The sequence below is a fragment of the Solea senegalensis genome, linkage group LG15, assembly GCF_019176455.1.
Source record: "Solea senegalensis isolate Sse05_10M linkage group LG15, IFAPA_SoseM_1, whole genome shotgun sequence".
Lineage (NCBI taxonomy): Eukaryota > Metazoa > Chordata > Actinopteri > Pleuronectiformes > Soleidae > Solea > Solea senegalensis.
The window spans coordinates 20,682,746-20,699,058 of record NC_058035.1 but is presented as its reverse complement, the minus strand read 5'-3'; the positions used below and the strand labels follow the sequence as shown (position 1 = coordinate 20,699,058).

Here is a 16,313-nt window from a genome sequence, read left to right as displayed (position 1 = left end):
TTTTGCTTCTCCCGTTTTTCCTTTCGGTTATGTGTATAGTGTGAACTACACTGATGTGTGATGAGTGATCTAAATGTCATGACCGAAATAAACATAAATAAACTTACTTATTTAATCGTTCCATTGTCCTACCTCTAATCTGTTGCTCCTTCACTCTTCTCTCACCCTCCCTTGTTGTCCCCCATCTCTCCTCTGTCCCCATTTCTTACTTTTACCATTATTCACATTTGGTTTTAATGTACAAAGCTTAGTCTATTTTAACTTACTTATGGCATTGCCTATTATTTTTATCCTTTTCGATAGATAGATAGATAGATACTTTATTCATCTCACAGAGAAATTCACCTTTTCATCCTTATTTACTATGTCATTGTAAACCTCTTCACCTCTTCATCCATTTCTTCACCCCAACCAGTTCTTTCTTTCTTTTCTCAATGCCCTGAATTATTTGATTAGGTTTGATTTGATTGTTAAGCGCGTTGGAACAAAAAAGTGCAATATAAATACATTCCCCAACAGAGTGAGTGATTGAGTGACTGGGCCACAGTATGATGCAATCACCCGCACCGTTTTTGCAGTTTGATAAACGATCCTTTGACTCGGGGACGTTTCCAAATCCAAGGTCACAAGGAACTCACGCTACCCAATGTTCTGTCCTGTGATCAGCTGTACAAACAAGCTCCAGATAAATATGTTTCAATGTGATTGAGCCTCCATGTCTAGGACTGGTTCTCAACCCAGGGAGTGTGAAAAGCACAGTCAGAGCTGACTATATATATATTAATAAGTGCCTCATACAAACACCATTCAACAATACAAATCCTTTTAAGAGTCACATTGTAAGGACAATTTATTAGTGACACCTTTATCAAAGCAAACAAATCACTGGTTGGACAGAGAGACACCAAAAGTGCAGATTCACGGTGAATCACACTTCTGACGTGTATACTGACTGCGAGTGTGATTGTGATCGTGTGTATTTCACCTGTCTCCCTCTAGCTTGGGCAGGTCAGAGCAGGAAGAAGACTCCTCCAACCAGGCCAGAGTTGGTCTCCGAGACTCGGTCAGCGTCTGCTGGCTTTGCTCACCACCACACAGGATCAGCTGCCTCAGAATGGCTGGGTCGTATGGGTTGATGTCAAACTTCAAGTGCACCTGTTGAACACACCATCACACACTTTAATCTGGGGTCAACTGGAATTTTGACGCCTGACACCAGCATCTTTGTATGTGACACACTATGACACATGACACTTTTTTCATGCATCTACAGTTAAGTGATCTTACCGTCATCATTTTGGAGACGTCCCAGATGCACATCTTGCCCCTCTTAGTAGCAGCAGCGAGGAACTGCGGGCAGCTCCCAAAGCCATAGCAGGCGATCTTGTCTGAACTGTCGGGGCTGTTGGGAAAGTGGGCGGGGCTGGTCGCTAGTGTCACTGACAGTGGAACGTTCTGTGTGTGCTCACCCTTTACAAATGGACAGTTCGGAGAATGTCTCTCGTGTTCTGACCTGGATTTAGCGGAGAGCGGTGAGGTGTTACAGACATGTATAGAATGGTAACACATTAAACACTTGCAGCTATATACTATACATATTTATTGCACTACACTTGCAGCAGTATGGCACAATAAATCACATGACTTGCCATGGCTCATCTGTAGGTTCCCAACAGACCAGACACACACTGCAGGTGAAACACATGGCTCTGTCGTCCCCTGTTGAGGCAGGCTGTGGAAAGATGGCAGGTTCACTGACACTCACAATTACAACTCCTGCACATGAATTGATTAATAATTCAGAGGTGACCCTCACTATTCATTCACATTAAGGATGTCACTTTTTACAGACATCAAGTCAAAATGAATATTATCGAAACACATTATTCCTTCGAAAGACATTCAGATCTTCAAAATGGGCCTATCTAAGGCCAAGCTGTGCTCAGACCAGACTCTGTCAGTCCATGCTGGAATTATTTCAAACAGTCTGACAAACAAGGCTGTATGTTTTGAACTTAAACAAGTTCAAAATGAAACTCCCCCACCTTAACAGAGAATTACATAACAGAGAAGTACACAATAACAGAGAAGAAGTTATTTTTGTGGCATGGACCTGAAATCAGAAGTTACATAGTGCCTACTCAGGCGAAGCAGACCCGCTCAGGCATTGACAGAGGTGACATTCTCCCTGTTAATAATCATGGAGATATTATTTGAAGGTTGAAATCCTACATTAATTAATAATTAAGCAAATAAATTTGACCAGTCAAAACAGTAGACTTAGCCAGGAGATGAGGTTCAAGTAAAAACTTGTGCTATCTAATGGTGAGACTGTGGATTGAAAAAGAGCACAAACAGAACTCACTCTCGTTTCCCCAAGTATTAGGGAACTACGGTGACTTCACATACCAGAAAGGATATAAACAGTTTCAGGACTCTCCCCTCCTTTACTCTCCAATTCTCTAAACTTATTACAACTCTTGATTGTAGCCATGACAATGAAGAACATGACTTTGAACACGAGTCACCATCGCCATGGTTACTTACTATTTGATAACCTCTCTGAGGTTACCAGTTGCCAGAAACACCATCATTTTGTACTGTTCCAACATGCAGCCCTCTGACTGCATGCATTATTAAACATTATTAAACCCTGGGTTTACAACTCTTTTTTTGTTGGGGGGGGGGCAAATAGTTAGTGCTAACAAAAAAATTATATCACGGTATTTTTTTCAAATTATCAACGTTTTACGGTATACAGCCGTATTTTTTTTTTATTCATGAGCATGAATGAGTTCTCCAGTGAGAGAGAGGTACAGTTGGATGTGTGTCCTTGAGGGATGCAGCTGTGTGTGTGTGTGTGTGTGTGTGCAAGCGCTTGCATGAGTGGTCGAGCGAGAGAGAGAAGTAGCGGCGAATCCGAGTGTCTGAGTGCTCGAGCAATGCAAGTGAGTGTGTGTGTGTGTTACTTGGACCTGGAGCAGGAGAACTACTCTGAAAGCGCTTTGCATCTCGCGCGTCTGCGCAATATCATAGCGCATGATTTCCAAAAATATGCTATACACCAGGGGTTGCCAACCTTCGGCACTCGTGCCACAGGTGGCACTCTGCGCCACAAACACTGGCACACTGGCACCTCAGTGTTCCTCACTTTATGTTTGTCCTGATTTCATGGGTTTGAGTGACAGCTCCCGCTGCATTATTATTATTAATAATATTATTATTGTTATTATCATCATTATTAATAAGCTTGAGCAGATACAGCACTGAGATGCGCTCTATAAATGGAATAAAATTCAATGTATATGTAAGTTTTTGTATTTTGTGTGATAATTGAAAAAAGTGTTATTGTTGATAAAGGCACAGTAGATGAGAAGAAAATCTCAAACTGGCACTCCATGTCACAAAGGTTGCCCACCCCTGCTATACACTATACTATACTATACTATACTACATTGATATTAGCGCGATATCAACTGTTGAGGAATATTTAGATGATTTCACAGAGCGACACTGAACATAGGAGCTCAGCTTCGCGGCTGAGACACAAATAGATCGCTGTCGTTGTTGCGGGCAAGTGCGCCTACAGTTCTAAAACAAATCAATGATTATTAGACTAAAACACTGAAATATGCCAATTCAGATATGATTATGTACTCAAAACAGACGAAGCAACATAACGAAGACAAGTTAGATGCAACGTTGGCAAACTTTGCACTTGACTTTTTTTTATTTAATCGCCATCTATTTTTGTAAAATACTGCCACACTGCCGATGTCTTTGACATGGATGTTAGAGGAGGACTGACTGTAGCTCAACATTAAATAAAACCACTGGATGTTCTGTAGTCTTTCTGTGGGTTGGGCTAATCCAAAATACTGAAAACAAGGGGGGTGTTCTCTGCAGACCCGCTGTGATCTGTGGAACAGGGGTTCTCTGAAAACATCCCTATTAGCACCTGGTATATTCCTCCAGGTGAAATGAAATTAACCATAGACTGTGTGAAATTAACACGGCAAAAATTAAAGTCAGAATTTGAGTCGAACCAGAATGTATCGACTGATTAATCGACCAGTCGACCGGGACTTTATAGCCCTATAAAGGTGTTTAGTTTGTTTAATAAAAGGACAAATTATAGACCTGTTCTCTAGGAAATGTAACCTTAAATGACTTCTGTTGTGATCTGGTGCTATATAGAAAATAAAATGCCATTGGGGAGGTCAGACAGGCCACACTTACCTGGTGGTAAAAACCTGCTTGAGCCATTGGGTCAGGCTGAGCCCACCTGTAACCAGCATGTGGCCACGATGTAAAGGTCTCCCTCCTGTTGGCCTCGCTGTACATCAACGATCTGCAGAGCAGAGAACACCTCATTGTTAAAACAACATATTTTCAGACTTAAGATGCTGTCAGCTAATTCATCCGTTTAAAAAAAAAAAACGCAGCATCCTGGAAACCACCTCCCACCCCCTCAATGATGTGCTTGTCCAACACAGAAGCACATTCAGTGACCGACTCAGTCCAACATGATGCAGTACAGAGCAGCAGCAGTTGCTGGTCCCTGAAACAGGGGAAGCTCATTTCAGGCCCAGTTATTTATAAACACCAAACAGCATCTATCCAATCGGCATCCCGCTCTCTGCAGTGAAAAAAAACCTATTCTCTTTGAGCTTCCACTGGTTTTAACGCACCATGCTGCTACAGGAATGTATGAGAAGAAAATCGTGTCAGACATACCCGTGATGATCATCTGATTCTGAACAAGCCTGTCATATAGTTGATCGTGTTTTAGCACACTTTTGATAATGAAACGTAAACACAGCAGTACATATTCAACCATTTATGGGTACCACAGGAAATCATTCCTGCCATCAGACTGCTTAATTCATCCCTCCGGGTGTCAAACACTCTTAACTGACTGCAATAATCCTTGTTATAAAAATCCAAGTGCAGTAAATCATGTGCAATTATTCCATTTACCATGATAACAGTGCTCCCATCAACCCTGTCAGTTGGACAGCTTATGTTTCAGTTCACTTCACTTCAGTTTTTCTGTACATACATTACATTCACACTTCTTTTTTAATTACTCAGTCAGACATATTTATTGTCATAGAACTCATAAGGTCATACCTCTTCCTAAGCACATATTTCTTGTAATTCTTCTCCCTCTCCAGGGGTCAAATCACCACATATTTGATTTGACAGATTATTACACTGGAAGCCCTCACAAACCTCAAACCTGGAATCGGTACTAAAATTACACTGGATGATTTATTTATTATTATTACTTAATTGTATTCCTTATTTTCTTTCCTGAGTATTGTTATAATTTTGAAGGAGCAAATGTCACTGTAACTGTTTTTAAAAAATGCCATTTACAGGCAAAAAACAATCTGCACCCAGACAAACACTGTAGCTTAATTTCAGTAGTAATCTGCATCCAATCAATAAACCAAAAAAACGTATATCATGTGACCATTGAGATTCACTGGGCATGGACACGTAGGCGCAAACAGCAAGCCAAATTCGCTCCTCTGCAGTCGTTTGTGTCATTTTGGAGAGTATTACTAATGGGAAACAACAAAGGTAAAACGTAAGAGCGAGTTTTTTTTTTCTTTTAATCAGACCATCAACCAGGTGAAATTTAAACTATAAGTAAGCACTATGTTGGGGCTGATAATAAACAATCAGTGAATATGGGTAACTGCGCTATCACTTCTGAAGGTCACAAAATAGGTAAAATATACAAAATAGTAACACTGCAACAGATTCACCGTGGGTTTGCGACGTCACAATTCATGCAGCGGTGAAAAAAACACCACACTTCCCAGAATCAGTGGGAATCATGTTCTTCAGTGGGTTCACAAAGCCTGAGTTTGTTTGAGTATGAAGGAGACTTTGAGGTTATTGCATGAGCCGTGTCAGGCAACTTTATTTATTGATGGCTTTTAGGACGTGAAGAGGATTTCAACAAATAAGATTAATTAAAGTTTCGGAAAACAAATTCCGGATGTGACCTTTAAGAAACATGAACAGAAGAGCAGGGACCTTGATATGTGTGAGGTCAGTTTTGCTTGCTCACCTATCTACAGAGCGTCCAGGTCCAACCCCAAGCTCAGGCCTGGCACTTGACAAGAGATAGGAGAGCCTGTCCAAGATGGATGAGGCCACAGACAAGGCAGCTATGTTCTGGTTGATTTTCTTCAGCTCACTGACGATGGCGCTGGCTACCAGCTTCAACACATGGTGGGGGAGATGGAAGGTCACCGTTGCCCACTAAAAGAGGAGACATGGATTTGAAGGTATCAAAGAGAAAGAGGCACAACCATGCTGAAGCTATAGTGGATTGACAGAACAGTGGTAAATAAAGGTACCATTATCAAAATTCTCCTTTGTAACACGGTCACGTTTTGTTTTGTTTTTTGTGGAGGGAAAGAAATATTTATATTATAAATAACTAACTACTACTTCTTACTTTCAGCAACATGGCACAGGTATTAGCATCGTTTACGTGTTTTTACCAGTAACAAAATCAATGTACTCTTGCATCATTATTTGTTCGATAAATAGTGAAGCAGCCAAAGTAAAGAGACACAATAACTTAAAAAAATGGATGAATACAATAATGTGGATTCTCTTCTCTAGCTGAGTAGGCTATGGTCTAATATCTGCAGCTATAAACATGCATATGGCATCTATTACTGTAGTATTGTAGGTATTTGCAGTAATAATACCCAGGCAATAGTCCTACAGGCCAAACTAAATCTGCTTTCAACTCTACTTAATGCCAAGGACTGGAATATATTGAGGTTATTTCCCATCTTTATTCAAGAGATTGTTGTTTCATTTTTTTGACAATAAATATTGTATAATATTTGGTGTGTCTTGTTTTTACAGGTTAAATAAAGAAGATAGGGCCCAGTGTCTTAAAATCACTAAAATACTGTATAATGTAGTTCAGTCATCATCCAGCAAAAACACAATCACCACATTACATGCTGTTTGACTCCCCCAACTGGTCAGGTTATACAACATTTATCCCATTAATTTGTGTCAGAATAAATAAATTAATCCTGACCTAACAAAACATTGTTTTTGAGGCATGTGACCTCCAAAATGTAGTTACTTAGTACCACTAATTTTAATAAACAAGCTCAGCGTCAATAATAATTCAACATATACCCATATTGACAACAACATACTTATTTGATGACAGATTTGGTTTGGTTTTGAGTTAAAAAATACAGAGCTTACGCCGGATGCCCTTCCTGACGCAACCCTCCCATTTTTCTGGGCTTGGGATAGGGTCATTTTAGAGAATCCAACTAACCCAATCACTGGAGAGCAATGGGAATTGGGTACCTTGCTCATAGGTACCGCAGTCCTTGACCTGTGGTTATTCAAACTGGGTACAGTACCCTAAAATATTTAGGCTAAATCATAATAGAGAAAAGTAACAGCACTGAGGGAGAAGAGAACAAGTACAAGAAATGATTCAAACACTCTATATAACCACAGGGTGACATGCATTTCAAATTCCCGCATTCTTCACGATGACATACCAAATATTTGAACTAATGGTAGTCAACTGTTGATACAGTGTGCAACAGTAAAATACAGTAGGAGCAGCCGTAAACCGCAGTCACACTAACCTTGGCCACTTTGTGATTGGCTGCCGTCTCGTGTGAGGTATTCTTCAGGCCTTCTTTGAGCTGAGTGATAAAGAGTTCATAGCCCTCTGTGTTGGACACGTCAATCTTTTCCTGACAGGCTGACAACATCTGCTGGGCCTGAAAAACAGACACAAACACAGACATCCAGTTAAAACTTTGTTCCAAGATGCGGACATGAAGTTTTTTTCTTTCACTTTAGCAGCAAAAATGAAAGGGAAGGTCTACAAGATTCAACTAGAAGTAGTGAGACCTGTTACGCTGTATGGCTTAGAGACTACACTGTCTAAAAGAGAGGACGTGAAGCTGGAGGTGGCAGAGCTGAAGATGTTGAGATTTTCCTTGAGAGTGACCAGGATGGACAGGTTTAGAAATTAGCATATTCAAGGACCAGTTCAGGTTGAACAGATTGGAAATGAAGTAAGAGAGGCAAGGTTGCAATGGTTTGGTCACATGCAGAGGAGGGATAGTGATTATACTGGACAAAGGATGTCAAAGATAGAGCTACCAGGCAGGAGTAAAAGAGGACAACCACAGAGAAGATTCATGGAAGTTGTGAAGGAGGACAAGAGGACAGTTGTATTAGCAGAAGAGGACACAAGAGAGAGGACAAGATGGAGGCAGATGATCTGCTGTGGCGACCCCTAAAGGGAGAAGCCGAAAGACCATAGATTCTACATTTCAAAAATATTTTCAAAGGCATATAGATTTATTAAAACTTATAACAAAGTCATTACATTTTTAAAAAGCTCAATAAAAAGAGAGAGAACATTGCATTGGTTGAGAGACCTATAGGCTGAATGAAGAGAGCAAGCGCAAAATAGCAATTTTTCTTAACAATTTTCATAATAATATAAGAAATGATAACTTCTGGTCTGTTGTGTGTGTTGCTGCTTGCCTCTTCTTACGCCACAATCATAGAATGATTTAATTATTTGGGGAAACACTGGTTCTTTTGTAAATGTTATAATTACTACTGCATACTACTGCGTTATCAAACTGCAGTGAATGAGCATGGATTATTGTCACCAGCTCAGTGACTGGAGTCATAGGGCTTTAACTAGCATTTCATTGGACACACTGGTTGCAGAACAAAAGGCTTACACATCTATCCAGGCCAAACACAACTGGTGTCACAAACAGTATCAGGTGACATTAACCATTGCTAAGGTGCTTCCTGTGTCCCTGTTGGACAACTGTCCTTGTCCATGTTTACAAACACTGGAGGGGAACCGATTCATTGATTCTGCCTCCGCTCCACTAGGTGGCGATACACCAGCTTTCAGCTTGTTAGTATTAGGCAGTTTCCAGTTTGGCATGGGGCTAGCTGTTAGTATGTCATTCCAAGTCTTCCTACCATCCATTAACTTAAAAAAGGATGGTAGGAACCCTAACACAGGATTCCAAGATGGCTGCCACCATTAAAACACTGATACTTTCACTGTTTATAGCAGTTCTGTCATATTTGCTTCACAGTAAATCAGTTGTACACACAGTACTGTTTAATATTTAACCAACATTGTCACACTGTTTGTGTGTGCATCCCCCTAATACAACAGTAGGGGAAACACTGCATGAAATGTATACCTTCAGTTACACAACGATCATGCAACTGGGAGTCGCAGTTTAGATCTCTAAACACTGACGGATTCGATTTAATACAATTTCAGTCATACTAATGTATAAATATGCATTTTAAAAGTCCAGTTTTAGTCAGACTAACACAATGATTGGCTTTTTTCTAGGGCTGTAATCAACCAAAGAAATTCATAGTCGACTGAAGCCCTGAAATTTCGACTCAAAATCGACTAGTCGAGGAGGAATAAAACACTGAAATATGCCAATTCTGTAATGTTCATGTACTCAAAACAGATGGAGCAACATAACAAAGACAAGTTAGCTTACCGTTTTTATATGAAATGTTTGTAGTTGAGCTGTGATATACAAACTGTTGCTGGCAAACTTTGCATTTGACATTTTTATCGCCATCTATTTTTGTAAAATGCTGCCAAACTGCCGATGTCTTTGACATGGATGTTAGAGGAGGACTGACTGTAGCTCAACATTAAATAAAACCACCGGACGTTCTGTAGTCTTTCTGTCTACTGTGGGTTGGGCTAATCCAAAATACTGAAACGAGGGGGGTGTTCTCTGAAGACACGCTGTGATCTGTGGAACAGGGGTGCTCTGAAAACACCACCATTAGCACTTGGTACATTCCTCCAGATGAAATCAAATACACGGCAAAAAGTGGACTTATCAGAATTTGAGCCGAACCAGAACGTATCGACTGATTAATCGACCAGTCGACCGGGACTTTACAGCCCTACTTTTTTCTAATATCATCTAACTGTAGTGAGTGTGGCTCTCCTCTTACCTCTGTGACCGGCAGCTCAAGCTGAACCATATCCTCCGGCTTGGTCACTGGAGGCTGGAGAGCTGTGTCTAGGAGCAAGATGCCATTCAGGTCCTTCCTGCATCCCACTGCATAGTCATCCACAAAAAGCACCTTGTCCACTGCGGGGAAGTACTGACACCTGACACGACCACCAGGTTTAGCTGGAAGAGACACAGAGAAGAACAGAGCACAGTGTCAGGCGCTTTGAAGGAGGAAAGGCCGGCAATTAATTTCTGTCTGGAAAAAAATGACATGTTACATTAATCTTTGGTTCAGTGTGGTACTTTAGGGTAACCTCAGTTACTCATTGTGTTTCACCTCATATCATGCACCAAGTCAATCAAATCCAAACATTTGTTCTATATAAAGGGGCAACAGAACAGACAACGCTAATGTCCCTAGCACGTCTTGCTTGGTCATCGTCATAACGACACAGCAAGAGCAAGATGCCTATAAGGACAGCTTTTGGTTTAATGCTGTTCTCTGCATTGAATATGGAATAACATAGTTCCTTTGTGTTGTAAATATCATTATAGATATGGATAGTAAAATGGGCTACATAGTGATGCAGTGGTTACCATTAATACCTTACAGCAGAAGGTCACGTAGGTCACACAGTGCTCATGCTTCTTCCCACATTACAAAAACACGTAAATTGGGGATGAGACTAATTGGACACCATAAATCAGTGACTCTCAAAGACTTGGGGGAGATTTTTTTTGGGGTCAAATAAGCTAAAAAATTTCAAGCAAGGATTTCTTTGTATATGATTTAAATAAAGACATCTTAATGAATTTACCAAACATCTCTTGGAAATTCAAAATTCTATTAGGTGTTACATTTGTCCACTGTTCCTTTCCTTTTAGCCATGAGCTGCCCATACTGTGTCACTTTACCAGTGTACATCCACAGTAGTTCACAGTTACACTATTGATCTTGTTGCCGCACAGCACCCTAAGCTGATTCATCAGACTTAAGTTCCACCTGCAGTAACGTGTCATTTTCATCACCGTGCTACTGCTGTTCATAGAAAAGAATTTAACTCAAATTTCAGTTTTGAAAGTGGAACTTGGGCTGCGCAGTTATGCTACATAAAAGTAACCTAATGTTTTTAACCACAGTTAATAGTTGCATCCCTAGTTGTAAATCAATTAACAGTTTTTCAGCAAAAGCACCACCCTGGTGGTCAAGACAGCAAGGCTTTCGTGGGACCAATATAAACACAGATGGTAAGCTTTAACAAGACTGACATGACTAGCCACCTCTAACACAAACAGCAGCAGCTGTTTACAACAAAAAAAGCGTCAGAAACTTCAGTTTCCAGATGAAAAAGGTTGTCCAACGCAAGATAAAGCAGCAAACATTTCCTTAAAGATACGACAGACTAAAGCTAACATAGATTTTATTAGGTGGGTCTTTTGTTACATGTAATAAAAAAAACAAAACTACTGTTTCCTTGTGTTCCTGCTGGCAGCCCTGTTTTCTGTGAAATCTAGCCTCAGTGTCTCAGCGGGGTTCTCACACAGGGGTTGCGCCCAGTACAATCAGGACAGACATTTTGTTTGTTGGTACCTCATACGACACCTCAAAAAAACCTTAAAGACCATGTAAAGTGATAAAAAAATATCTCTTTTGACTTTGTCATCCAATAGGAAAATGTTTAACTAACAATAATGATTTAAAATTTGTTCAAATCATGTCAAATTCAGCAACATTCTCTGCTCTGAAATGCTTGACGCTTGTCCACGAGAGCCTCTGTACACTCTCATGCACTCATACTGGTCTACTTGCACTTGTGGGGACCAAAGACACCAAACATCGCTTTTCAGTTCAGTGTTTGTACAGAATATAAATGTAAACACTCTGGTATCAAACCACTTGTTTAATAAACGTGTAGAGAAGTGACGTTACCTGCTTTGCTCCTGCCTAAAGCATGTATGCAAGTCCATGTATGATGGACGAGTTCTGTCCTCTCAGAGGGGTGCAGAGACCCCAAATGTTGCTGTTCATCAGTGTTTGTATGGAATATAAACATAAAAGCTCCAGTATCAAACCACTTGTTAAACACACATGTAAAGAAGTGGTTTAGCTACATGACAGCCTGCTCACTCACCTTTCTTCTGAAATTAACATTTGTCACAATGTTTTTGCTTGTTTCAAAGCATGTGACGAAGGTACCGAGCTTGTTGTACAGGGTGGTAGTAAAACTGTGGTTGGAACAATGTCAGTTTGGTACTGTGGTTGGTGCATCATTATAGGAAACACAGTGGAGTCACTGCATCTGAACACACCACCATCTCTAGAATTTAAAAAATTATATGCAATGTATTTTTTATATAATTTGTTACTTGAGTAATAACATATACATGTTTTTGTTCTGATGCAGACAGAATCAGTTTAACTTTTCCCATACTAAAGTGTTATTTGACAGACCAAGTTGCTTTAATTTGAGAGCACAGTGGGAAGAGGAGCACTCACACAGCAAACTTTCTCTGACTGACAGATTTATATTTGAGCAGCACTTGCAGTCATGTGCAGAGAACAGTAAATATCCTATTATGTGTTTTTTTTACCTGGAGAAGCCATGTACATTTTAACAAATTCTGAAACAGCAAAGTGCCACATCTGGAAATCACCTTGACCAGAACATTGCAGAGTACTGAAATGAAAAGTAAACTGACACAATGCTGTAGAGACATACTGCAAAAGAGCAATGATGGAGAATGAGAGTTTCCAGAGAAGTGACTTCACTGCACAGATACATTAGTAATGTACATGTTGAAAGACTTAAGTGTTTTCATCAATCAAAGATGCATCTTATTTTTTAAAAATCATACTTTCAAAAAAGCTTGAAATGTTTTGCACTTTATTCAAAGTATAAAATAGCACTGTTGTGTATGGGAGTGTAGTGTAGTAATACTGTTTACAGTCAACACCCATACTGGAAAAACTAGAGCTCTAGTTGTGAAGTTAGCCATGATCACCATTGATGCTTCATATGGAGAAAGAAAAACTGCTTCAAACCATGGTCGGTGTTAGTTTAATTTACTGATAATGTTCAGTGTGAAACTTCCTCTACAAGGTCTACACATCAGCTGCTCACACAAGTGAAAGCATCAACTTTATTTATCCCCAGCAGGAAAAACAGGTTTGCCATCATACACATGCATGGCAAAACATAAAAACAGGACAACACAATGAATCATTGCTCATAAAGAAAAGTGGAAATGCTGCATGTACAAATGACAGGCTGAAACACAGCACAGGGGCATTGGGGCGAAAGGATCCCCTTAAAAATTAAACTGTATGAAAGATGACCATGTTATGACTGACTGCCGTGGAGGGTCTTCCTGATTCTCTGCTCTGTGATGTCTGGAGTCAAGCCAATAGTGGGTCATGTCTCCCTGATCAATTCATTGACCCCAGCAGATTACAAAGTACACTTGCTAAAGTGCTTTCTTAGAACATGGTTAAAGGTGTCATGTTATTACCAAGGACGAGCTGATACGATACTCAGCAACAGTAACACAGAGATTCTGATCACTAGATCAGATACTGGAGGAAGGAATAGCTAAATCTGATATGATCCATGAACCCAAAATATGTCACAAATGCTTCACAAGGCAACATGCTGTAAAGAGAAATGTACGCCACCACTGCCATGACAAGGATAAGAGTGAGCGAGCTGCAAAAGTCCACCATATAGTTTGGCTACTAATTGCTTGGATATATGCATCAGCATAACTGTCTTATTCACAACATAGTTGTTTATAAGAGACAATGGGAATGGGAATGACTATTCAATCATTCGATATTTGCTTGTTTATGAAAATAGTCAGTAAGTGTGACTGTTGATAATTTATTAAAAAGACACAAAATAAATCAATGATTGCATTTATAAAAACAAATATTTCTACTCCAACGACTACCTAATTTGTGGTGCACCTATTACCACAGGGTAGTAAGTGCACTGCATGTGTGTTTGGAGAAGTTATGAGATGAGGTTTCTTGACTACATCTTGAAGCTGCTCCTCTAAGCTCAACACGCTGTAGATCCTGCAAAAGTGACAACATTTACCAGGGTCTGTGTATGCATCGTGATAGATGCTCCTGTTAGCTTAACACAATGTGAACTCTGCAGTACTTTAACTAGCTCTCATCACTGGGGATAAGACAATTCCATAAACAATACCACTGAATAGCAATGGCTACAGCTATTCCTTTTAGCTAAAAAGGGAATAGCAACTCATGTTTGCTAGAAATGCACATCCCTTTTATTCGTATTGGCTGATAGTCCAAAGATGTGACATTAGTCAAAAATCGGACACAAAAAACATCCCTTGTTATAAAATCCACTAAGGAAGTTGTGCTTTTAGCCGTGTTTGTCAGTTTGTGAGCAGCATAACTCAAAAAGTAAAGGCTAAATTGGGAATAAGGGTTATTATCCAAAGAAGATATTGTTAGATTTCTTAAGGTGATTTTCATACGAATGCCTGTTCAGGATTTTTTCTAATACAATTATTGAAATGTAAAGAGAGCTGGGTAGTTTACATTTGTGTTTACAAATTTAGTGAAATGGCCAATATTGCTTCGGAAGGCAAATTCAATAAACACTATTACTACACTACTGGTTCTAACAGGACCATGATCGATGCTGTGAGAGTCGAGAACAGCTTGAGAAGCTACTTCCTGTCTTTTACAGAAACTCTAATGTCCTGTCACTACGTTGTGACATAACATTGTGTTGACATACAACACAAGTGTCACGCTGCTCACTTGACTGAATTAACCATATTTAGAGTACACGAAAACCACGACAGCACCTCTGCATCAGCATGTCACCTTACTTTCAGCATCGCACCCGTACTTCCAAATGACAGACAGAGCGCTCGAATTAAGTCACTACAGAAGCCGCTAGCTAGTTAGCTAGCTGTGGTGTTACCACATCGGTTCACGCTGTCACGATATGTTACATTTAACTAAACAGCAGCATGCGTGGCGCTTAAAATGTCTAATTTATCTGTGCACTACCAACAACGTAACACTGTCGTGACTGACCACTAGAATAACAGATAACTGACCGGGAAGGTTTCCCGGCGAACTAGCATTGTGCTAAGTTAACTAGCTTACTGTTAGCTTATATATTGGATATGTCATGTAGCAGCAGTGGTAAACATTAGCAAACAGAAGCGCTCAAGCATCACTCAAATACACACTTCAACATCTGAAGGATGTATTGTTACTATCCATACGCAGAGCAGACTAACTAACGCAATAGTGGAGGACAAACAGCTGAACTAGCTCTGGGCCTGCACACTCGGCGTGTGTCGTGTTTTTGAGTGTGTTGACAGCCAGCGGCTGGTTTGTCACAACTGAAACTATTGGGTGTCAGTGCTTGACAGTGGGCTCCGGTGCTTACTGTGTAGCGCTGAAGCCTGGAGAATGGCCCCCGAAGTGCCGTCAATAACTTTGATGCTCCCGCGGCTGGTAACGGCCAAGATAGCGTTGAGGGCCGGGTGGTAGGAAAGGCTTCGCAGGCCCTCCTCGTCGCAGCGCAGGCAGCCGTCTCTCAGTACAATCCAGTCTGAGGAGGTGGACGAGCCGGAGCCCGGCGAGGCCGCGGCCGCCATCTTTCCTTATTTTTCCTTTCCCTTCCTCCCTGGGGTTTATAATGATCCGACGATACACGTAATACTGTCAAATCTGAAAGACCGAATCCGATCTATCGCTCTTCAGCCACCCCTGACTCCTTCTGCGGCTGCTTCTCCTCCGCCCGTCACCGCAGCGGTGGCTATTCACCATCAGCACTAAGGAATTCCAGGCTGGGCTGTCGATAGGTAGACGCAGCGAGCGTATCTCCACGCCACTTCTCGCGATAACACCAAGTACAACTGAGAATTAACGCGTGGTCAAAATAATGGGAACACAAAATATCTCTGCAACACAGACAGCAAGAGAGGTCGCAATTCTTCCTGACGAGTTACTACACACTTTAAATCATTACTCCACACAGTCGATTTCTGTATTTAACGCTTAGAGCCTATAATAGCAACTTGACTATTATCATCATCATCATCATCATTATTATTGTTATTATTATTATTATTATTATGAAGTCAAAATCTCCCAGCCGATTTCAACAATTCATACTTTAACGACTATTTTGAACTTTAAAAAATGTTTACTGCAATTTGTCTCAAAATAGAAAATGAATTGAGAGGGCAAATCTAATGCAGATAGAT

The 16,313-nt window shown here is 40.4% G+C and overlaps 1 protein-coding gene across 7 annotated transcripts in view; it reads right to left on the bottom strand.

Moving 5' to 3' along the window:
- birc6 (baculoviral IAP repeat containing 6) overlaps nt 1–15,909 on the bottom strand; it is a 117,655-nt gene extending 101,746 nt beyond the window's left edge. For all 7 annotated transcript variants that reach the window (XM_044046002.1, XM_044046005.1, XM_044046007.1 and 4 more), the window contains exons 1-8: nt 15,491–15,909; nt 10,051–10,232; nt 7,656–7,793; nt 6,086–6,279; nt 4,240–4,351; nt 1,650–1,732; nt 1,288–1,513; nt 986–1,155 (exon numbers count right to left, since the gene is read on the bottom strand). In XM_044046002.1, coding sequence (XP_043901937.1) covers nt 986–1,155; nt 1,288–1,513; nt 1,650–1,732; nt 4,240–4,351; nt 6,086–6,279; nt 7,656–7,793; nt 10,051–10,232; nt 15,491–15,701 — 1,316 coding nt within the window. In that variant the 5' untranslated portion in view covers nt 15,702–15,909. The remainder of the gene's footprint in view (nt 1–985; nt 1,156–1,287; nt 1,514–1,649; nt 1,733–4,239; nt 4,352–6,085; nt 6,280–7,655; nt 7,794–10,050; nt 10,233–15,490) is intronic.
- Between the last annotated feature and the right edge of the window lie 404 nt (nt 15,910–16,313).